Raw genomic sequence first — 24,302 nt, forward strand, 5'->3', positions numbered from 1 at the left:
ACCCGTATGCTAGTAGATGAAGCACTATAAACAAACAAGCAAGTGAGTAGTCTTCATGTCCATGTCTACCTGCACTCATGTCATGTTACTCCTTGAGTATGTGTCGGTGAAGCGCACCTGGACCCGCAGCATCTCGGTTCGGACGGACAGAGGTCAGCACGCGGCAGCAAAATGAAGTACTTGGAGAAGCAAACTTCATTTGCCGCTTGAAGATTCACGCGAAGAGCCTGGGAGAAATAATCCCTGCTTGTGTTCGTTCGTGTAGTTTTAATACGCATCCTCGTGCCAGACAACACACGTAAGCAAACGCAAGGTGCGCGGGTGGGCGTCCTGTGCGCTATAAAAGCAACGGGCTTCCCTGACCACCTACTGACACGTAGCATACACCAGACACAAGACAAAATAAAGCCCTGCGTGTCTCTGAAGACTTTTTGTTTTTAAACCAAGTGCTTGGCAATACTAAAGTGTAGTAAAGTGATGAGCCACGTGTGAGGTCAAATAAACTCAGTGCATTTTCTATATAAGGTGTCAGATCTGTAAACGTTATGCTGTAGGAGATTCCTGTTCACACACGCAGTTACAACGGATCCCGGATGACGTAGCCTTCACCAAGTTTCTCTTAACATGCAGGCAAAACTCTACATAATCCTGCTTCTGTCCTGCCGCCATGCAACCTGTTAGGCATTATATTTTCACGTTTTAGCTGTGGATGTCTTATGTAATGTAGCAAATGAGAAATAAACAACAAAAAAAAAATCAAATACGTTGATTACCAGTTAATCACAACACTTCTGCACGCGCCATCCATACCTTGATCCATCGACCTCATGTTGTGGTATTGCGCCAGTCTCCAAGTCTCTTTAAACATTTGGAGGCAAATACAGTTCAAAATTAAAAATTAAAAAACTTTGCACGTCATAATAGGTAGAAAACTAGAAATTAAAAAAAAAGAATCGAGCGAAAAAAAATAATCCCTCAGATGAGTAGATAAAAAAAATGCAGTGGAACTGCAACTGACTTCTTTCCCCTGTTGCTCTGAGGATTTACTGTGAGCACCGAAAGCGGCTTCCTTCTCAGCTCGGGCTGTTTATAATATGGGCCAATGCTGTAAAATAACGGGATTCCCTCAGTGTTTCCTCCTGTTTATGCGCTTCTCCATGGCGACCCTGGAGCGGCTCCATGTCGGAGGCAGCAGGGCTTTTCCTGCGGAGCCCACACAGCTCAGGAATCCATGACGTAGGCGGTGCGCGCGCGCGCCAATGAAGCCCTCGCTCTCGCGCGCTGCTTGCGCACAAGAAGCTCATTGTAGATCGAGGGGAAATCAGTGAAAGGGAGAAAACAGGAGCCATGTTTAAATACATACACACAAAAATGCGAATTAGTCCCAGCTGGGTTTAAATTCGGACGGCGAACTCTAACACAGCCATGCCTTTCATGATCTGGGCGAGAAGAAGGAAAATAGTGTGATTGATTCGGTTACGTTACTGCATTTCGTTCATTTCAAAGTTTCCATTCAGGACAGTGTTTCCTAATGGAAAAATTTAGAGATGCAGGGGATGGGGGTAAAGCCACAGCTGGAAAAAAAGGGGGGCGTGTGATGTCCAAGCTAGGGCTGGAAAAGGTATGGCAGAATTCATGATATGATCACCAAATATCAAGGATTTCGAAATATCATTTCAAACAGAAAACATTTTGACATGTATCTGACACATTTTATACAATAATAAAAAACCTGGCTTTGATAAACAGCCCAACACTGGCAGCTCTGGTACTAGGACTTGAATTCCCAGTCTTACAGTCAGTGGTGTGCCTTGACATTTTACATATTCACACAAAATGACATAAAGATATAAACTACAATATTTGGCCAAAAGTATGTGGACACCAGTCCAATCACAATCACATGCCCTTGCTGTTTACCCCATATAGTTTTACTGCCCCTTTGATGGTATAACAACCTCCATTCTTCTAGGAAGTTGCTCCTCAAAATATTGGAACATGGCTGTGGGGATTTGTTCACATTCAGCCCCAAGATCATTAGGGTCTTGTGTCTCAGTTCATCCCAAAGGTGATTGTTGGGGTTGGGGTCAGGGCTTTGTACAGGTCGCATTAGCTCTGCCACTCCAACCTTAGCAAACGATGTCGTCATGGAACAGGCTTGGGCCTCTTAGTTCCAGTAAAGGAGAATTCTTAATGCTACAGCATGTAAAGACATTTGAGACAGTTGTGTGCTTCAAACTTTGGGGAAGACCCACATATGAGTGTGATGGTCAGGTGTCCTCACATTTTTGGCCATATAGTGTATGGAAAAATAGGTCACAAGTATCAAACAATATGCAAAGCCAACACACATCCAGCTTTCTTCAGAGAAGTTTGGTGTAACTAAATTTGTTGTGGTAATTAATTTTACCAAACGATGACAAAGATCTTTGTTCTTTGAGGTATTAATATACCATTAATAATTATGGTCTTTAAGCTAGAAGGTCTCTAGAAAAAGTTATGGGTCCTGGTCAGGGTCATGGTGGATCCAGAGTCTCCACACAGAGGAACACCAGGCTTTAGACAAGAATATGCCCTGAAAGGGAAACTAGTCCATCACAGGACACCATGCACATACACCCTCTTATTCTCATTCACACTCATTCTACCAGTATATTGTTGGGAGTTTGGAGGAACTCAGGGAACCGTAAGGACACTGGAAGAACAATCGGAACTCTACACAGAGAGAAACCTGAACAAACAAAGGAGCCTGTACCTATGAGTTGGCAACACTACTGCCACACTAAATAAAACAGTAAAACATATGAATAAAATCACACATCATTACACCATATCTTGTACATGACAGAAGTTTGACATATATGTGATGTATTTTATTTCTGGTTAAGGATACTGCTAGAGATGTCTGTTCTATTTTACAATATTTCTGATGATGCCATCTGATGTTACATCAAGACCCCTTGTCGGTTCTTTGGCTAGTCCTCCTGAAAGAACACTTGAGGTGTCTATGGATCTAGAAGCCTACAAGCAGCTTTTCTTACATTTAGGAAGCTACAGCTTTTTAGCTTGAATTGTTTTTGAAACTCTAATCTGAAATGTTGATTGAAATTTTGTCAGTTCCAATCATGTCAGATATTGTTTCCTTTAACCGTCACTGGACATTGAAATCCACAAATGAGACTTTCTGCTCTCATCTGTGACTCCAATTTAAATATCTGTGCTGATATCAAACCCTAATATAGTCTCTAGTCCTACTCTGGTTTTTGGTTCTCCTAGTTTGTGGAAGAGCAACCTTATTCATGTGCTAAACAACTATGAACACTTTTATAAAGTTTACTCTCATTACTCACATCAGACCACTTTATTTTGTAATCATAATTTGGATACAATATTTGAACCTTGTGCTGTTTAATGTTGTCATATCACACATTTGATGATGTTTCATATGCCACGTGACAACAGAATCAACATCCGTCCAATCAGTTCAGTACACTTTCTTTTAAACATTGACTGTTAAGTTATTTTTAATACTTTGAGTTCATTCGAGAAGTATTCACATTTGTAAAAGAAAAATAAACCCAATGTTTTAATAAATAAGCAAAGTTCACATACGCTCCAATATAAATAGAGTGGATTTGAATAGATTTATAATTTTAGAAAACATTCAACAATTTCACAAAATTTCAGAAAACAATTTCACATCATGTAAATAGTTATAAGGGTTTCGATCTTCAAGTTAGTTGAACACATTTCTGACATTTAAATTTTTGTTAGATTTTTCATAGCGTGTTACTGCTTTCTTGTCAAACATGTATTTTTATTTATTTAGCCAACATTTTTATTTAGCTCACTGGAAAGTATTACTTCATCTCAATCCTGTTTATTGAACTTGGCAAGTTACCAGCAAATCAGAAACAGTGCATTCATATTATACCATGATAAGAAGAAGTTACATACTGCATACCATAATCTCTCCTGAAATTTCAATTGTTCATGAGTTCTAGGCAGTCTAGGAGTTTCATACTGACATAAAGCCAAATTGCCCTTCTCTGTCTTTGAAGCACATTTAATGATAGTCTTTGCAAGTCATTAAAATTCAAAGAAGTCAAATAAATGTGTTCTGGTAATCTTCCACAATAAATGTTTCAAGAAAATGTAATGAGGCACATTAACAGCTTCTCGCAGTGCCCTGTGGAGGAAGCTGCTGAATGTTGGGATATCATCACAAGCCAAGATAAATGACACAGAGCTTAGGGCAGAGACTAGGCCCCTTTGGCTGAGCTCTGTTTAAAAAAAAAAAAAAGTTTATGCTGGAAAACGCAATGATATGTCACAGAGTTTCTCTCAGATGAATAGAGCAATATGTTGCTTCCCATACTGACTTCTCTGTATACGAAATGAACACAACCTTCTAATATTTATTATTAATATTTATTATAATATTTCCATAGAAATCTTTCTTACATTTCCCTTTAGTTTCATTTATTTTCTTACATTTCCTTTCTGGAATCTTATCTTAAACCTGTTGACTGTTCAATTCTGGTTGGTCACAAGGTGTTGATTAACTTTATATAACAATAGTTTAAGCTGAAATGTAAGATTCATTGCATATTTATGTTAATGTACTCTTTTGACAAGTTTCTATGGTAACAATTCATTGAGAGAAAATAAATCCTCAAAATTTGTTCTTCCTGTTTTTAATGTCACTTTCTAGAACTGATATGTAAATCTTAGAGCCTGCATTGTTTGGCTCTTCACTTCACTTCCTGACTGCCTTATGTGCTTAGGTACAAGACGGTTAGGTAACCAGGTCATAAGGTTTAGTGGGATCTTAGGATTCCTTTCTGGCAAAGAAAGTATGCATAAAACATGAAAATTAATATATTGTACATATGATTGTGTAATATTTGTAATGTGAAAGCAAAAACAACTCAATGCACTCACTTAATCGACTGAAGGTCCGTCTAACTGACTTAACCAGAAAATTCACAATTACTGGGAGAACTGAATGGTGGAGGTCTCCACAGCTAGGCTAATGAAAATTTGAGATGCTATAACAACAGCAAAGTAAACATCTGCTTTTCATATTCAGGTTTCTCTCGCTGTCTTATCTCCAGTTCATTCACAAGTTACATTAGTAGACCGTGTGATCGAATTGCACAGTTATATTACTTAGGATTCAGAGAATTCAGGTGACATTTTTGGCTAAAAACAAATGCATTGAAAGACTGGTGTAATAAATGTGCGTGATACTTTCCTCCAGCAGAAATGATGTAAGAAATCCAATCGCTGGAGATGCTTTCAATGTGCCAGGTGTAAATAGCTATGTGTTTTGACTGTCTGCTTGGGATCAGATCACTTGAAATGGATGTTAATACCAGGTGTGAACAGGGCCACGGAAACAAAGAGAACATATGAAACGCCATTGAATAGTTATCCAAGCTCAGGATTGAACTTCAAGCTGTGAGGTAGCGATGCTTCTGTTTGCATTACTTCAGACGGAATCAATTTTATTGGAATGAAAGCATTTTTCTGTAAAGCAGTATTAACTAACATTAGCATCATGCCCAGCATTTGTTCATCCTAATTAATACACTGTCCCTTTAACCTGTCTGTGTTGTCATGGAGAGTCACTTAATACGCAGGTGTTACTTAGAATAAAAAAGAACCAAGCTGAGTAAGGCTGATTTCCACTCAAACTGGAACAAAAGTGACTAAAAGCATTTTTCAGTGTTGAGTTCTGTCAATTATGTCCAGGAAGAAATAACGCTGCTGTCCAAAACTGGTAAAGCTGATCCGCAAATGGTTGTGTGAAGAAATTTAATGCATGGCTTCACTGGGAAAAAATGAAATAGTTGGTATTTTTCCACACCAGTAGGAACGATCATTTAAAGCTGCTGAAATAAAATCTAATATCCCCTCACACAAAAGGAATCTATTCAAAATCCTGACCTGTTTCTAATGTGTGAATGGTAAAAGACGAGTCTGCCCCGATCACCCACACAGGGATTAATGCACAAAAAGTGTCTGTTTCTGGATTTATCCTCCACGGCTGTTTTTTTTCGAGGAGTGGTGAAACTCAGAAAGCGTGAAATGGAGAGACAAACACCAGTCAGTGTCACTCCTCAACGATTCTTTCTGTCACACCCTTGGGATAGTGTTGATAGGAAAAAAAAAGCTAAATACATAAAAGGACACTTAACCTAGTCAGGACAAGTCAAATTCGATACTGATACTAAAACACAAACATGTGGGTGTGGGTAGAAGGATATAAAAAATATTACAGTATACACAGTGGACACTTTAATAGGAACATATTTACACCTGAATATTTATTTAATTAGCCAATCAGCCAACCACGTGGCAGCAGCACAATGCATAACATCACAAAGAAAAAAGCCTTGCTCAGTTGGTGTCAGAAAGGCTGTGAGTCTGTGCCCACTGTAGCCTCAGATTCTTGCTTTTGGCTGAACCTGATGTGTTTTGTTACTGTAGCCTTCCTGTCAGATCGAACCAGTCTGGCCTTTCTTCTCTGATCTGTCTCATCAACAACCTGTTTCCACTCGAAGAATTATTTCTTATTGAATTTTTTTGGGCACCACTCTGTGAAAACTGTTGTGTCAGTGGTTTTATCTGGCACTAACAACAGTAACAGTTCATCAGATTTACACTATTCTGATGTTTGATGTAGTACCCTCTAGGTAGGTTGTGTGTTTGAATCCCAGGTCCACCAAGCTGCCACTGCTGGGCCCTTCAGCAAGGCCCCTTACCCTTAATTGCTCAGTTGTTTAAATTGAGATAAAAATGTAAGATCCTCTAGATAAGGGTGTCTGCCAAATGGCATAAAAGTAAATTAAGTGAACACTAACAGATGCTCTTGTCCTGAATCTGCATGAATTTATGCACATGATTGGCTGATTGGGATAAATGCGTAAATAAACCAGGGTGTAGGTGTTGCTGTTGAAGTTGCCAGTGACAAATAAAAGGGATTGGGCACAACGGCTTACTGGTCAGCATGTTTACCTCACACATTTATGGGGTTCGATTCCAGCCTTCACCCTATAAGCCTGTTATCTACATGCTTTGTTTTTTTTTCTGGTTTTGTCCCCAAGTCCAAACAGATGCATTGTAGGCTCCTAGTGTGTGTGTGTGTGTGATTGATGGTGTTGTGTGCTGCGATTGGTTCAGAAGTGCAGACAATGGATGGATTGGTGTATTTTATTACTACAAATATATATCAATAAAATGGGTGCTTTGCTCAGTGGTAATTTTCCCAAACAATGTTGCTAATTGCAGAGCATCAACTAAATTGTCCTAATATATGCATATTTTCATTCTTCTTCAGTAATTGCTTTACTCTGGTCAGGTTGTTGGTAGATCCGCAGCTGAAACACTGGGTGTGAGGCGGAAACACAACCAGTCCTGCCTTACTATATGACTACAGTTTTAATTTGGTAAACATTTTAATCCAAAGGCAACCACATGTGAGCTGACAAAGACACGAACAGCATAACTAAGTTTCTACCATTTTACCAGAAACGAGTGTTTATAATTTGTTGGAATAAGAGCAATGAGGTCATGAGAACTAATTATAAAGCTGTCAGTTAAAACTATCTGCCCCCCAACCTATCACATCGCTTGAGCTAGCCCAGATCCAGAGTATGGCAGTGAAGGGCAGCTTGCATGCCATTGTGCTCTGTGTTTTGTTGTCATTTATAAAACATAATAATTATGAAAAAATCAGAGATAGTTGTTCCATTATTGAAAATAAAAAGGAACAGCTTCATTAAATAAAAGTATAAATATATATATATATATATATATATATATATATATATATATATATATATATATATATATATATATATATATATATATATATATACACACTACGGTCCACCCTTTGAAGCCATAACAGCTTCAACTCTTCTGGGAAGGCTGTCCACAAGGTTTAGGAGTGTGTTTATGGGAATTTTTGACCATTTGTGAGGTCACACACTGATGTTGGACGAGAAGGCCTGGCTCTCAGTCTCCGCTCTAATTCATCCCAAAGGTGTTCTATCGGGTTGAGGTCAGGACTCTGTGCAGGCCAGTCAAGTTCATCCACACCAGACTCTGTCATCCATGTCTTTATGGACCTTGCTTTGTGCACTGGTGCACAGTCATGTTGGAAGAGGAAGGGGCCAGCTCCAAACTGTTCCCACAAAGTTGGGAGCATGGAATTGTCCAAAATGTCTTGGTATGCTGAAGCATTCAGAGTTCCTTTCACTGGAACTAAGGGGCCAAGCCCAGCTCCTGAAAAACAACCCCACACCATAATCCCCCCTCCACCAAACTTTACACTTGGCACAATGCAGTCAGACAAGTAACGTTCTCCTGGCAACCGCCAAACCCAGACTCGTCCATCAGATTGCCAGATGGAGAAGCGCGATTCGTCACTCCAGAGAACGCGTCTCCACTGCTCTAGAGTCCAGTGGCGGCGTGCTTTACACCACTGCATCCGACGCTTTGCATTGCACTTGGTGATGTATGGCTTGGATGCAGCTGCTCGGCCATGGAAACCCATTCCATGAAGCTCTCTGCGCACTGTTCTTGAGCTAATCTGAAGGCCACATGAAGTTTGGAGGTCTGTAGTGATTGACTCTGCAGAAAGTTGGCGACCTCTTCGCACTATGCGCCTCAGCATCCGCTGACCCCGCTCCGTCAGTTTACGTGGCCTACCACTTCGTGGCTGAGTTGCTGTCGTTCCCAAACACTTCCACGTTCTTATAATACAGCTGACAGTTGACTGTGGAATAGTTAGGAGCGAGGAAATTTCACGACTGGATTTGTTGCACAGGTGGCATCCTATCACAGTTCCACGCTGGAATTCACTGAGCTCCTGAGAGCGACCCATTCTTTCACAAATGTTTGTAAAAACAGTCTGCATGCCTAGGTGCTTGATTTTATACACCTGTGGCCATGGAAGTGATTGGAACACCTGATTCTGATTATTTGGATGGGTGAGCGAATACTTTTGGCAATATAGTGTGTATATATATATATATATATATACAGAAAGTTTGATAATTACTTAACACCCCATGATCAGTCAGAATCCAGAATTCAGCGGTGCATAGTTGTGTATTATTTTTAATTATTTTAATCATGATGTTGTAGAGTTGTACAACTTTGTTCCAAATACTAGTGTTGTGAGGTTATGTGTTGTGACAGTGAAACAAAATGCTGCCCCACTGTTTCAGGATTGAGAGCACCAGATGTTGTTATTCCATCTTACAAGCAATGGGCAAAATACTTGAGAGGGTTTTCCTCAGCAGGAGTAGGCGTAAAGGAAAATCAAAGCGTTCTAGCTCTGCTAGTCTATAAATAGATCAGGTCTAGGGTGTGTGCAAATATCTCTTTTGAGCAGGCTGTCATCAAGCAAATCCTTTGTTTTTGTCAGGACATGAGGAGAGGAATGTGATAGTAAGTGCAACACAACAGGACAAGTCCAAATCCGTCTGTGAAGATACTGTAGTAATTTATTGTGCTGTGTACAAAAGATGACAGCGGCATGTTCGTGTGGGCGGTGATGGGGATTCCACTGTTTCTGTTCACACTCCCTCTCACTCTCACTCACTTGACTTTACATGTCATGACAATATGTAATGTTGTTAAAGGGAAATGATGTAAGAAATCTAGGAAGCTGTACCCGAAAAATTGGTTCACTCAAACTCTTAAGAATAGCTATATTATAGGAATAGCTGGGATCTTGCCCTTAAATACTCAACCTTTTTCCTCCAAGGCCTTCGTCTTGGTTATAACCTGCAAACACTGGGCTTGCTGGGTGTCTTGTACTTTCTTTCTTGAGCAACACCTTTTCTTGTGCTCTCTCTCTGTCTCACTTACAGTATGTAATCACAGCATCACATATGTCGTACCTGATGTTCTGTCTATTCTGTGTTCAAACTATTTCACCAGGTCATTTGTTGTTATCTTGAGTTCAGTTAAATTATTTGCACCAAAGTTTGTTCATGCATCGAACTTCCTCTTTTCCCCCCTGAACAATGCAGTGTCTGTGTGGGCCCAACTTTTTAAAGATTTGCATAAAATAGTTTTTTACACAATGCTCACGGTAACTTTATTTGTTTGGCAGTCGTGCCTAAGGAGGAACCAGACTTGTGGAGGTCCATAAATGTCTCTTTGCTTGGATGTTGGATTTTCCAAGAGCAAAAAAGGCACTGTCTTTAGTTAAGATCGTTTACTACAGCAGGTACACTCCTAATTAACTACTAATCCAGACGCTTCTAAACGTTACATTTTTTAATTTCTGCAAAGTTCCAGATTGTTTCAAGAGATGTAACACGCTACAATTCTGATAGAGTGAATTAAAGCTAAAATAATTCTGTTGCCAATCATTTGGTTTGAAATGACCTAAGATGACTTCATTAAAATGCCAACAGAAATCCAAGATAACATAAAATGGACGGAGAATTAAATATTATGGAGATTTTGGCCTAGATGTATGTAACCTTTCGGCTTCTGTAATTCTCAACAAAAAGTATAATAAGCTCAGAGAAGGTAACAAGACAAAAATACACTTTAAAATATCCCTTGATGCAAAGTACTTTTTAAAAAAAACATTATAATAGCATTTATTACAGATATTTTTTTTTTTTACTCAAAAATTGAGCTTGGTGCAAAACAATAAACAAGACGATATAGCCATGCAACCCAGTACTGTAATGTAAAAATGACTATTAATTGATTTATCCAGCTCAAAACGTCACATTACAGTGGCCGACATGCTACATGTATATTCATGTGGAGTCACCCATCAGTGCAATACTGCACACTCCAGTACTTTTCCACGTCGTAAGAGGATTGAAACAATTACGGGGCCTAGCTGTTAATTTGGAGATGGAGTTACAGATGTTATGGTTCTGATTAAAATTTAGCTCAACGCCAACAGCCCAAAGAAACATTTCCATTATTAGAGTGTGTTAAGGAAAGTAATAAATAAACTATTTGCAGACATGCTAAAGTGAATTGCGCACAGATTTCATAGAATTACAATTTATTCCTTATTTGACGTTTTACGTTACATAATCAAACCATGGATCAAGCGTCAATAACCTGACTGCATCGGAGACTCCCTCTCCTGGTGAACTCTCTTTTTCTGTCTTTCAAACATATCGAGAGAGAGAGAGAGAGAGAGAGAGAGAGAGAGATGTTCAATATGTGATTCAATATGTGGAAAGGAAATTTATTTCCTTATTATTTTAGTTTTGTATTTTATCATATTTTATTTTTAAATTCTACTTTAAATACCTTTGTTCATCTTGACTTTATCTCAAACAAGGACAGTCCTAAAAGCATTTCACTCCATGTCTTACTGTGTATAATAGTGCATGTGACATAAATACAAAAAATACTATTAAATTTTAAAAAAGGAAAAATTCACTGAACTGAAATCACACCTCAAACTCAAACATCCATGATAAGAAAATTCCATCTTTATTTCAACGCCACTGCGACTCAGTTATTTTGTCCCTTTTTGTTCTGCAGTTATAAGTGTGCAAATTCCAACGCAAATTAGAAATGTTAATAAATAAAATCCATTTTTTTGTTATTTACAATACAGCAATTCACAATTCATTGACTAATAAAAAGTAGTCCCGCCATTTACAAAACAAATAACAAGAACAGCAACAGAAATCACAGGAAACACATGGCATTGTACTCTAGTCTACGTTTTACTGCAAAGTCAGCAGTAGTACAAAGTCTGTGAACAAAAATCAAAGCAGAGAGATACTTTGTTTTTGACAATATTTTGCTTGTTTGAATGATTATTATTATTATTATTATTAATTTAGTGACTATTTACTGTAATACACATGATTATTTTTGGGAGAGCATGACAGTGATTTGTTATGTTTAGGTTTTTCTAAATTTTTAGTTATTCCCTTCTTGAAATGTAATTTATTGTACCCAGGAGTCCTTAAAAGACAAAGAAAACTTTTTGCATGCAAAGGTGCCAACATTGCTAACAACAAGCATCAGAGAGAAAAATCCTGCATTTTTTTTTTTTAAAGGTCAGAGACCGCATCATCACCTTCTTGTTTTAGATTCATAAAACTGAGGCTTGTGAATACACTTGTTAAAGTTCACCTAAAATAACACTACTTTTACCTAAACTTAAAAGTGGGTAGTTGGAACTTTTTGATCTGTTAGTTCAAGCCACAAATTGGGGAAAAAGCAGACATGGACGCCTCCGTATTCGGCTAACTGTGTATTTTCTCCTTCAGAAACAGTGCACTATATAGTCAGTGTTCTAGCTTTAACTCTGAAGTTGACTGGTCTCAAGGAAATACTAGAAACAGCACTGAACTCATTCAAAAATGAAAAAGTGCTGCTTGGTTTAGTGTTAGCAGCGTGAGCAGCCATGTTGAACTCAGGGTTGAGCACAACTTTCCGAGTAGGAATGCCATTTTCTTCTTTGCCCCCCCCCAAAGTTTCAGTTAAACAGTGCATAACGTCGAAAAAAAATAGACTCGGCTGCTACTTGTACGCCCTATGTCCTTTCCCCTTCGGTGAATGTTACTCTTGCTTGGATTGTTGCTATAGCTAAAATAACAAAAAAGTGTTCATGTGTCCCCAAATAAAAGCTCAAAAATTATAAAAGCTATAGCAAAACTGTAAATGTTGGCACCCCCGACTGCAAGAAAAGTGGTCAATATGGCACATGGTCAAAGTGGCACAAATGGCAAACTGTCACTCTTGTTATCTTACAAAAAAATTACCTTTGAACAAATCCACACACTGAAATACAGTTAACTGATATTAAGTGCATACATTAGATCGTTTAGCTTATGTACACACCTGATGTGAAATGTAGACGCGCAAAGTGATTCGGCCCTGTGAGTGCGTGTTCTAGAAAGACACAGACTGAGTGTAGTAGAAGTAGGAAAAGTGGTTAGTGTTTTGCCTGAAATCTACTCATTCATGCACGGAGACAGAGGGAAACCAGAGGTCACCGCAAGAGTGGACACGGTTAGAAGGAGCAGAAACAGGAGCTGTGCGCTAAAATAGCATTTTGTTTGTGGTGCTACACTCACCATGGTCTTTAGACACAACACAGTGGTATTCTGTAACCTTACGCCCAAGCCTACACCACTGTCTGAGACAACATGCTAATCAAAACAGCTCGACTAAACTAGAGGGGTACACACACACACACACACACACACACACACACACACACACACACACACACACAATCACTTTATATTCAACATAATTTCATTTCAAGAATACTTTCCACAGCAATACCTTTCAAATGGTCAAGTCTCAACCAAAATTAATTCATTTCCTCTCGTTTCCCTTTTCTCTACCTTGTTTGCAAAATACATGAAACCAAAATTAATCTCTCTCAGGATTCTCGAAGGCTCCGGTGCGAACCGTAGCTACAGTAACCCGCATGTTTAGCCTTTACGAGTGACTCACTCAAGCAATCAAGCATAAAAGTACCCTCGTGATTCAGCTCTGATGACCCTCTAGGAGCCCAGCTCAGCTGCATAGCTGTGGTGTGACTACAAATGGCACAAATGAGAAGATTCTTCACAAAATCATGCATTATGTTTGAGACAACCATCAACAACGGTCATTGACATTCATTTAATGCTGCATCTAGATAAACAAAAGCCTGTGCAAATCGGTTCTGTCACCCACACAACAATAAATTAATAAACAAAACAAAACAAACACACCCAGGTAATGCGTCTTTCTGTTTACATTTCTTGCTGAATGGATCTAGGAGGTCAGCTTGGAGTAGCTGGGAGGCGAGAAGCGTCTGCGCAGGTATTTCAGGATGTACAGGGGCAAGCAGCTGACCAGCGTGATGACGGTCACCTTCCAAACGAACGAAAGCGTGGTGATGAAGTACACATCTGTGGGTGGATGAGAGGAAGCGAAGAATAAGAAACAATACTGAATTATTAATTACATTTTATTTGTGTAACACCTTTAGACAATAGCTGCAAATGTAGCTTTTATGGAAATCTGGATGTAGATTATTATTTAGATCTTGAAAGAGCAAACCTGAGGAGTTGTTGGTGAGGGCAAACAACAAACAAAAAAATAACCTTCCCTGATATGACATGACGAAGAAATCCAGACTCAATAGGCAAGTCATGCTGTTAATATACGCACATTGTGAGTTCTGAGATGAGCACAGAACAGCTTCTATGATTATAACACCAGTTCTTAGGTTCAATATAGAGGTGAGATTATCCACTGAAGCAAAAATGAGACCTTTTTCGGGATTACTGCTCAAGATTATCACAGCATGCTTACTGATAAATTACAGTATCCTTGCATTTTGGATATTCTAAGACCATTTTATTAAAAGACAAAGATAAAAAGAGTGTGTATATATCTTTAAAAAAAGATCTAAAATCTAAAACCTTTACATATTCGCATTTAGATCTTAAGAATAAAAAGTGACATCCCTATCTGATTTGTTTCCAAGCTGAACTGGAACATGTTTAGCGTTCTTATGCACAGTGAGGTTAAATCTATTTCTTTTTATTACTTTGAAGCTGTTCTTGTGATTGCTGTCATGAGCTGTATCTCAAATCGAAAACTCTGACCTTACATGCAAGTATGTCCTAATCTAGAAAATACAAGCAGTGTAAAATCAGTACAATATAACAAGGTATATGATGCTTAATCATACAATCATGTACTCAAATTATAGTGTCGGAATTGTTGCCTACAGTTATTCGATATGAAATGTATATTTTCATTTTCTTACGCTGATTGGAAGAAGCTGATTTGATGTTTCATTTTTGAGAGATTGTTTTTTTTATTCTAAATAAATCATTAGTGAACTCACAGGTTTTTGTTGTCAGTTTATTTCCAAATATTAGAGATCGCAGAAATGCCTTAAAGTATCAACATATGGTATGTTTGTCATACCGCCCACCCCTGGTGTATAAGCTGTTAAACTCTCTGGAAGACTCATCTGTAGTCTAGACATGTCCACATGGCTATGATGCCTGATCATAGACTTTAATTCATTCATTCAGTCGAGGCTTCATTCCTACTGTGTTATTCCGGTTGAATAAGCCTTAAAAAAAACTCCCCAAAGACAATGACCAGTTATGGATGACTTATGTAAAATCAAACTCTCCGTGTATAGTCTGATCAAAAGTCAGAGTGTTTCTGATTACATGGTATAAACCCAGATTTAATCTCTGAGTTACTCAGCAGACAGCAGTGCTCTACTGCTCCAGTGACAATTTACCATTTTAATGCACATTGTCTCAAAGCAGCTTTAAAGTAATATAGAAACATAGAATAAAAATATTAAAGCTTATAGTTTTGTTACTATTTATCCCTAAAGAGGCAATGGTGGTGAGGAAAAAAACTCCCTAAGATGATATGAGGAAGAAACCTTGAGAGGAACCAGGCTCAGAAGAGACCCCATCCTCATTTGGGTGACACTGGTCAGTAAATAATGTAAATGTAAATAACTTCCTTTCTTCAAGAGTTTATAGTCACAAGGAATTGTGCAACCAAGAGCTCCTGAGGAACTAAGTAGAGTTATCTTTCCATGTATTATATTAAATATAGCTCAGAAAAGTTACAGGTTTCGCTTGAAAGTTTCAGTGAACTCAAAACATTCTCCACTGACCTTGAGAAAAAGCACAGACAACACTTACACTAGCAGTGTGAGATAGTACAGAGTTTAAAACAGTTCTGCAAAAACTTCTTTTTAGTGTTAACCTGCTCTTATATGTTGGACCCGTTATTACATATAGTGTATGTGGTGTATACCTACAGAACTGTTGCAGAAAGGATTGAACTCCACACTATAAATTAGGAAAAGTTTCTAATAAGATATGAAAATATTTGAGCATGCCAAGCATCACTATATAAATTCTGATAAAGTAGTGGAAAAGCAGTGGTTTTGTGGATCAGGTAGACCTCTGATTTCTGTGACAGCTGCCAGGAAAAAATGTCTTAGCTGCGACAAAATACCCACAAGCAACTTAACCCAAACATGGTCTTCTCTGAAAAAGTGGTGTGGCTGATAGTAAGGAGACGCTTAAACAAAAACGGGCTGCATGGTAGAGTTGGAAGGGGGGAAAAAAGCATTTTTGTGCCCATACCACAAAATATCCTGCCTCTAATATGCCAAACAGCATCAACAGAAACCTCAAAACCTCTTGAAGTAATATGGAGTGATGAGACAAAAATTGAACTTTATGGTCACCACCATAAAACGTTATGTTTGGAGAGCAGTCAACAGGGCCTGCGATGAGAAACAAACCACCCCTACCATGAAGCTTGGGGTGGTCTCTGTAGTTTTGGGGTTGAGTGAAATACATTTAAAAACGCAAGACAAATGCAGAAGAGAATTCTTGAAGAAAACTTGCATGCATCAGTATCAACAATCCAAAGCCTGGGCAAAATCGACCCTTCAGTGTCTGTAGTAGAAGAAATTGAAGGTTTATTAAGGCACTATGGGAAGGACTTGGACCAGGAAAAAAAAGCTGGATGTTCATATACAGCACAAACCTTGTATTGTATGATGGATCATGTGCCATGAGGAGTGTGTCCTTGAGATGTCCAAATATAGGGCTATTGTGTCTATGTGGAATTTTGTTTGTATTATGAACCTGTATTCCAGGATTTATACTGCTTAAAGAATACTTGTATTTTTAACACAATAATACTTTGTTACTTCAGGACTGCATTCATTGTTCACAGTTTAATAATATTTTACTTGTTAGCCACTTTTTGCACTATGTACCAGCCACTTATGATTTTTGCACTGTCTGAAACTGTAGCAGAAGAACTTCATTGTTTATAGATACTTAAAGTGCTCTTAATGAACACTCGAAACACTATGTAATATAAAAATATGGAATATCCCTAGATGTTGATGTCCAATTGGGGAACCACAGACAGAATTGTTTATTCCACAATAAAATACCATCTACCTGTAACAAATCAAATCAGAAAGAAAACATCTTCTTGGAGAGAACAGTGGTATTTTCAGGCGTTAAAAAACCACTTACGCAGGTCGTGTGATAAACACACAGACCTTGGGCACAGTAGTGGTCTAGCAGGAAACGAGCAGAGGCGAGTGGTATTTCCTTCATTATGGTGTCCACTGCACTGTTCACAGTCTGTGTGGGCAGCGTAGAATAGTGGCAAGCATCAATTTGAGAAAACAGCAAAGTGTTAGGGGAAAGCCGTTTTCCGGTGAACTCTTGGCTGAGGTAAAAGGGAAATGGTGAGGAGGAATGTGACCGCATTCCTTCACCTGGTTTAAAACTTTGACGTCAGAACAGTTTAAGAGCAAGAGGATGTGTCACGTTGCAAAGTTGCTTTAAGACCTTGACCTTGCCATACAAATTTGAAGGACATAAACATTGATAAACAAGTGACTTTTTTTTTTAATGGATTCATAAAGTAACATTAATAAATAATCAAAATTAGAAGTGATTAATAATGTGATATTACAATGATAAAAGTATTGACAGTATATTTTAAATGTTGTATAAACTTTAGGAAGTATTTTGTGCTCTTACCAATGAATTCGTGTAAGAAGACGAGTGAAGCGATGTAGCATGCCAGACTCAGGAGCTCAGCCACAATCATGAGCCAGTGCCACGTCTGCACTGTAAGTGCCACCATGAGCAGCTCGGTCAAGATCAGTGAGGTGAACGAAATTGCCACGATGTGCACAAACTCCGACTCAAAGAGCAGTAGAGCGCCATACATGATGATGCTGCCTGTAGAGCACAGAGACCAAACAAAACACATTTCTAACAGGGCCTACAAACAAACAACTGAAGTGCTTCGTTATATTAGTGTCTATATTTTTTATACCACAGCACTGTTGAAATTCCAAATCTAACTGTCACCCTCCTCTACCCTACAAAGCGAACACTTGAATGTGGTACCAGCAGTGCTCCCTTTCCACTGATAGACAGGGTGTAAGGGGTGTTAACAAGTTGTCATTTACCAATATATGTGCTACAGTGCCTATTAAAGTCACCAATTTAAGTCATACTATATATTAAGATCAATGAACTGGCAAGTTTATGTAAAAAGAATTTTCTGAAATTTAGAACAATCACTGAATGTAAAAGCATTAGGTCATCTTAGCAAACTAAAATTCAAAAGCCGTTCAAAAATGGCTAATTATTTGTAGTAGGTAAATAATCATTTTTTTGGACCAATTAAGTGTAATTGGATAATTTCCCACGGCACACTGGACAATCTCTCACGGCACACTTGTGTGCCTGGTTGAAAATCGGTGTCCTATTCAATTGTATGCTTCCAACTTTGTGGTCAATATGTCCAAATATGGGTGTGATGGTCATATGTCCGCAACCTTTTGGCCATATAGTGTAATTATACAAGTGTGCCGTGAGAGATTGTCCAGTGTGCCGTGGGAAATTATCCAATTACACTTAATTGGTCCAAAAAAATTATTATTTACCTACTACAAATAATTAGCCATTTTTGAACGCCTGTGCATGTAATGTAGTGAAATCAGGAAGTAGTGCAATAATGACCTTGTTAATTCACGACAAAAGAAACAAGAACACAGACTATTTTGTACACCTGCGTGAACACACGGAGAAACAGGCAACTTCAATAAATAAAAAAAAAAAAAGAGCCCAGGTTTCACACTGAGAGAGTATAAACAAATTGAGAGATTAAATTTTTCATTATATATACTGTGTTAGGCTACAGTGGGTAATTTTGTAAAATTTTTGGTTGGTGGTGTGCCATTTTTTTGTGTGTGCCATACCTCATAAAAGGTTGTGAAGGTCAGGTGTGCTTAAACATTCGGCCATATGATGTATTTTACAAAAAAGGAGACTTCATGTTTGAGACTCAGTGCTTTACTGTCTTTCAGAAACAGGAAAAGAGCTATTTTCCATGTTTTTGCTGTTTCCCCTCACAGCTTCCGGACATAAAATATTAATGTGACTTCTGAGTTCGGGACAAAAACTTGTTCAGGGATTAAAAGCAAAAAATATGATTCAATGTGAAGTATTTAACTGATAAAAAGTGAAACACTTTTCAAGTAAAAATGATCCAGAAGGTAATTTACGTCATGAGGGAATACCTCAAAAAAGTGAAAACCTGCCTGAGAAAATAAACAAGGATTTTCAAAGAAGCTGAAAGAAAGACACCAAACAATTAAAGGAAACATTAATGTGGGTAGGTGAGGTTTGGGTGTAGCACTTGATTTGCCATGTAACACGCCTTGAAAGGACACAAAAGGTAAAAGTGGAAAACCACCTTAGGTTATTTAACATAAACAGACAAATAAAGTATTTAAGCTAACCAGGAGAAACATGTGGGTGAGTTTTGTTTGAGTAAAACAACATTCACTGTATGAGATCCCCAGTTCTGTCACATTGTCTCGACTTGGAGTTTCTGTGTTTTCTTAGCAAGCCGCTGCGTTGCCGTTGCAAAGTCATGCTTCATTTAGAGGTAAAAATAAATAGTTCACTCAATTTAGAACACCCAGTGCCTTGTCCTGTGAGGTCTGCTAGCCATACCGCATGCAAAAGGTTTCACAGTGCAATAAAATAAATATCAAATCAGCTTACCTTGGTAGATACTTATCAAAACCCATATGAGGAATGTTTTGTAGGAAAGAGGCCGACCCTGAAATAATAAGAAGGTTGAGCAGAGTCGTGATAAAAGCTTTCCTTTTATAATTTGACATGAGCAATGAAAGTCAGATACCTTTAGTAAATCCTTGTAGAGTTCAGGATAAAGCATAGCCACCTCAGATTTGACATCTTTATCCAAAACCAGGGAGAAAACAGGGAACATGGTGTAGATAGTCGAGTAGCTACAGAATGTGGAAAAAACATATGTTAAGAATTATCAGTAATGTTTTCAGTAAATAAAAAAACCTGCTAAACAATGCCTTGCATATGTCCCAGCACTGTACAGCAGATGGGTCAATACTTGGTAGAATCCTTTTTGGCTACAGTTACAGCTGCAACTCTTCCGGGATTTGTCTATCAGTTTTGCACATCTGGATCCTAATATTTTTGGCCATTCTTCTTGGAAATTTTGCTCAAGCACTGACATATTGTACAGAGACTGTACAGACAGCAATTTTCAAATCTTACTACTTCTTGTTTTTTTAATCCATGCCAGTGTAGCTGTAGCAGTAAGTTTAGGGTCTTTGAACTACTAAAAGGTGAACCTTTGGTCCCAATATCAACTCTCTTGCAGACTGGGACAAGTTGTCTTAGAAATTCTGAGCAGTTTGCCAGTCCCTGCTGAAGATAAAACAACCTGATGCAACCAACACCATGCTTCACAGTGGGGATGTTACCAGTGTCATTAACTAGTACTGGGTTTCTACCAAATACTATGCTTTGTGCTAAGGCCAAAAAGTTGGTCTCATCAGACCAGAGAACATTTTGAACATATTAGAAGTCTCAGATTATGTCTTTTCTTAGCACCATTGTTCCATAAAGCCCAGTTTTGAGGAGCTTCCGGTCAATGGCTGTCCTGTGGATTTCTGCAGAGTTACCCGTGGCTTTTGGGGAGCTTTTCTGACTACTCAGAGAAATCATATTTTTATTGTTTTAATAATAGAGCTCAGTTGTTTTAATTGAGCTCAGGGCACGTGGATGTCCAAAGTTTGGGATATTTTGTTGAACCAACTTTTGCTGATACTTTTCCAGAACATTGTACTGGACTTTCATTGAAGACTAGGGAAAAAAATGTCAGTTTCCAGATGTGCAAATATTTCCCAGTAAATCAATGTAAAAAGTGTAAATAGGCATGATGCTCCTAACTGCCATAAACGGGGCGATCATGTCTATTCCTGCTGGGATACGCTGATTTGTATCTGACAATCTGACAGTAGTTATAAGCAATGAGCAGTGCATGAGAACGAAAGCAACAGTAGCTTTTTAACCACTATTTCATTTAATAGCAAGCTCTTCTTACAACATACAGACTATAGACAAGATATTCTTTCATTATTTTAAGTTTGCAACTCCTTTCATCCCTGCTTTGACAAATGATGGCAACAATTGAAAACAGCGGATGGTTTCTTAGCCTTGACTCACAGCTAGAAAACTATGGGTCAGTTTTTTTTTTTCAACCACACAATGCCTTAGAAACGCTGATACACAGTACACAAAACTTTGTCCCAACTATGAAATGAATATCTCAGCTCATAATTTCTAGCATTACAAAGGAACTATTGGTGTTCATCAGCTTCCATGTAGTCAGCACTGTTCGAACTTTTTTCACCGTAACAATACTGCAGCTCAAATCAAATGTCACAGCAGTATGCAATGCATAATTGAAATGCCAGTGAGATTTCACTGAGCGGGATGAGTCACCACAGCTGTGAGAGTATGCCACTCACCCGATGATGAGAAAGCCTTGGTAGAGAGGAACTGATGCGAAATAGAAAACGGAGGAGAAGACAGCCTAGGAAAGATTCAAGCAGATATTTAATACCGTGTGTTATAGCTAAGGTAGTTCATCAAAAGCATTTTTGGCTTATACATGTACTCCAAACCTGTTATCCACTCCCCATTAACTGTATTAACATGCATAAACTCAAATAATATTTAGGACATTTTAGCTGACACCCTTATCCAGAGTGACTTACTAATGAGTATTTTTTTATGAGAGTTAAGGGCCTTGCTCAATGGCCCAGCAGTGGCAGCTTGGTGGTCCTGGGATTTAAGGTCATGATCAGTAGTACAAGGTCCTAAACAATGAGCTAGCAATTTGTGGTGAGCTACCACTACAAAAGAATGTCTAGACAGTAGCACGAAATGTTGACTGCAATGGCTGGTGCCCTGAGAATTTGTGGAGTATTCCAGTGTGCTTGTTTCTTTGGCAAATACTAAGAACAAATTCATAATCTAGTGACTGTAATTCTGTGTGCGGAGATTACAAAATATTTCCCCTTCAACCTTTGGCCATTCTTCTCACCCCAAGTGACCCAGGTGGCCTGGCAGTCCATTCTACTTTCTTATGCTCCATACTACAAGTTACTGTTTCCTTCATAACTAGTTGACGCTGTATGTCAATCCCATTATCAGGGTTTGTGAGAGGTCCCATTATGAGGGTTTGTGAACTGGATGAAAATAGCTTAAGAATTGCTTTCCCATTCTTATCTTGTTGAAGATTTGAGAAAATATGCTAAATATATTGTGTCCAAAATCTGTGGATATTTACCCATCACACCCAGGGGCCTGCCCAATCTGCTGACACAAAGTTTGCAGCACACAAATGTACAGAATGTCTCTGTATGCTGTGCCATTACAAGTTACTGTCACTGGGAATAAGGGGCCAAAAGATGTTTTACTATGAAAATGCTCTATGCACACAGTGAGCACTATAAAGACATGGCTTGCCTAGGTTGGATGAAAGAACTCAAGTGTCTTGCACAGACCCCTGACCTCAACACCAAAGAAACACCCTTTAGGATGAACCACTGTTTTCACCCTAGGTCAGTACCTGACCTAAGGCTCTTGTAGATGAATGAGGCACAAATCCACATTCCGAAATCTAGTTTGTCCCAAAAAAGTGGAGGTTATTATTACAGTAAAGGGGGCTAAATCTGGAATGTGATGTTCAAAAAGAACAAGTGTGCAGGATGGTCAGGTGTCCACAAACTTTTGCCCATATAGTACAGATCATGTATTCTTTCTCACTAAGTAGCCTAATTTTGCAGTGTTAAATTAACATGCACATCTTGGGGAACTCCTTTTATTGTATAGGAAAACAGTTATAAAGGAGCTGGTAGCAGGTTTTAGGATTTTAGCACATCTGCCTCATACAGAGACAGACTCTGCTTTGCACCTAGTAGCTGTGTATCACAGTCTACTGACCATCAGACATAATGAGGAAGACAATTCTGACCATCAGAACATAATAATGGGAGTGTGGCTCAATGACAGCAGCAACAGCAAATGTGCTGCAAACTGGAATTAGGGCTGCCTTGGAGAAGACGAAGCTGAATCCTTCATCCATCACAACTGAACAGATGCCAAATTCATTTTACAGTAACAATACTGAAGCTTGTCCAAGCGAGTGACTGGGCTATTCCACAACAAATCCTTGTGACGGCTTGGATACAAGACCTCTGGCGATCTAGAATGTAAGGAAGTACTGTATGTAACCATAGATCTGTGACTAAGTGGACGAGCACCAAGCCACTCGGGGTCAATCAGGTTAATGAGAATTTGAAAGGCTGGGAATGACATAGCACTGATATATTTGCTATTTTGTACTCAGCAATGAAACCAGTACACAGGAAAAATGCCTAGCAATCTCTAATGCCTAGGAACTCAACGAAATGTAAACTAAAAACAAAAATCTTTATTTTTGCTGACGATACAAGTTCAGGATTATCAACAAGGTCAAAGGAAGAATGAAGTGCAATGTTCCCAGCAGAGTCATGGAAATGTATCCACAATATCCAGATGTATTTTAAATAAGACAGACTACAAGAGCGAGCCTTTGCGTTTAACTGCATGACTCAGAAGAGTAACCTCACAATTTGTTTACTGTGTTGCAACATTTGTTCAACAAACTACTGTTGAAAATTTTGGAAGCATAATCTACTTATTAATACAGATCCTCATTAACATCTGAGTCATAGTATGGTCTGTGCCAATGCTTGGGTGTGTAGAAAGATTATTTTGGGGATCAAGAATAGTTTTCTTCTTAATTTTTAAGCTGGAAAGTAAAAGCAGTTTTTTTGAAAACATAGATCTGTTTATGAACATAGGGAGTGGTTTACTTTTTCACACACACACACAGTGTACCTGCATTGTGCTGATACAGAGGCTCCTGTGAATGACAAACTGACTGAGGGCAGCCGACCTCTTGTAGCTGTTTCGGCCATGCACCATGAGCAGTCTGCCCAAATGTTTAAACTGAGTCACTGAAAAATCAGCAGCGAGCGAAGCCTGCTTTCCCTCCTGACAAAATAAACACACAACATTTTAGTTTGCTTTTCCTCTCTGCGAAGAATAATAGAAAACATACTTTATACATATCTAGGAACGCTAGATTTATCTGAAATGTGAATGAAAATGTTGGACACTGAAATCATACGGCCCAGAGAGCTACAGACTTTTCAGGGAAAAATTACAATCCCACATAAACCACGCCAATTTAATCTGGGTTGTGCTATGTTAGTCATGGGTGAGTCAATATCAGTTAACCAACTCATAATGTCTCATTTTCAGTGTTTGGAAAGAGCGTTTGGCCCACCACAAAATTTGGCT

General features: G+C 38.6%; 2 protein-coding genes across 3 annotated transcripts in view; both read right to left on the reverse strand.

Annotated features, from left to right (window-relative positions):
- Nucleotides 1-1,211, reverse strand: part of nfatc2a (nuclear factor of activated T cells 2a) — a 28,500-nt gene extending 27,289 nt beyond the window's left edge. The window contains exon 1 of one of the 2 annotated variants that reach the window (XM_058410411.1): nucleotides 811-1,211. In XM_058410411.1, coding sequence (XP_058266394.1) covers nucleotides 811-868 — 58 coding nt within the window. In that variant the 5' untranslated portion in view covers nucleotides 869-1,211. Of the gene's footprint in view, nucleotides 1-117; nucleotides 253-810 lie in introns of those variants that run through there. The other variant, XM_058410410.1, reaches the window with a different exon arrangement.
- A 10,262-nt stretch (nucleotides 1,212-11,473) lies between these two features.
- Nucleotides 11,474-24,302, reverse strand: part of LOC131365737 (probable phospholipid-transporting ATPase IIA) — a 44,982-nt gene continuing 32,153 nt past the window's right edge. Inside the window, exons 23-28 of the mRNA XM_058409524.1 lie at nucleotides 23,838-23,993; nucleotides 21,419-21,483; nucleotides 19,765-19,873; nucleotides 19,626-19,683; nucleotides 17,583-17,786; nucleotides 11,474-13,928 (exon numbers count right to left, since the gene is read on the reverse strand). Coding sequence (XP_058265507.1) covers nucleotides 13,792-13,928; nucleotides 17,583-17,786; nucleotides 19,626-19,683; nucleotides 19,765-19,873; nucleotides 21,419-21,483; nucleotides 23,838-23,993 — 729 coding nt within the window. The 3' untranslated portion in view covers nucleotides 11,474-13,791. The remainder of the gene's footprint in view (nucleotides 13,929-17,582; nucleotides 17,787-19,625; nucleotides 19,684-19,764; nucleotides 19,874-21,418; nucleotides 21,484-23,837; nucleotides 23,994-24,302) is intronic.

This window comes from Hemibagrus wyckioides, linkage group LG15, assembly GCF_019097595.1.
Source record: "Hemibagrus wyckioides isolate EC202008001 linkage group LG15, SWU_Hwy_1.0, whole genome shotgun sequence".
Taxonomy (NCBI): domain Eukaryota; kingdom Metazoa; phylum Chordata; class Actinopteri; order Siluriformes; family Bagridae; genus Hemibagrus; species Hemibagrus wyckioides.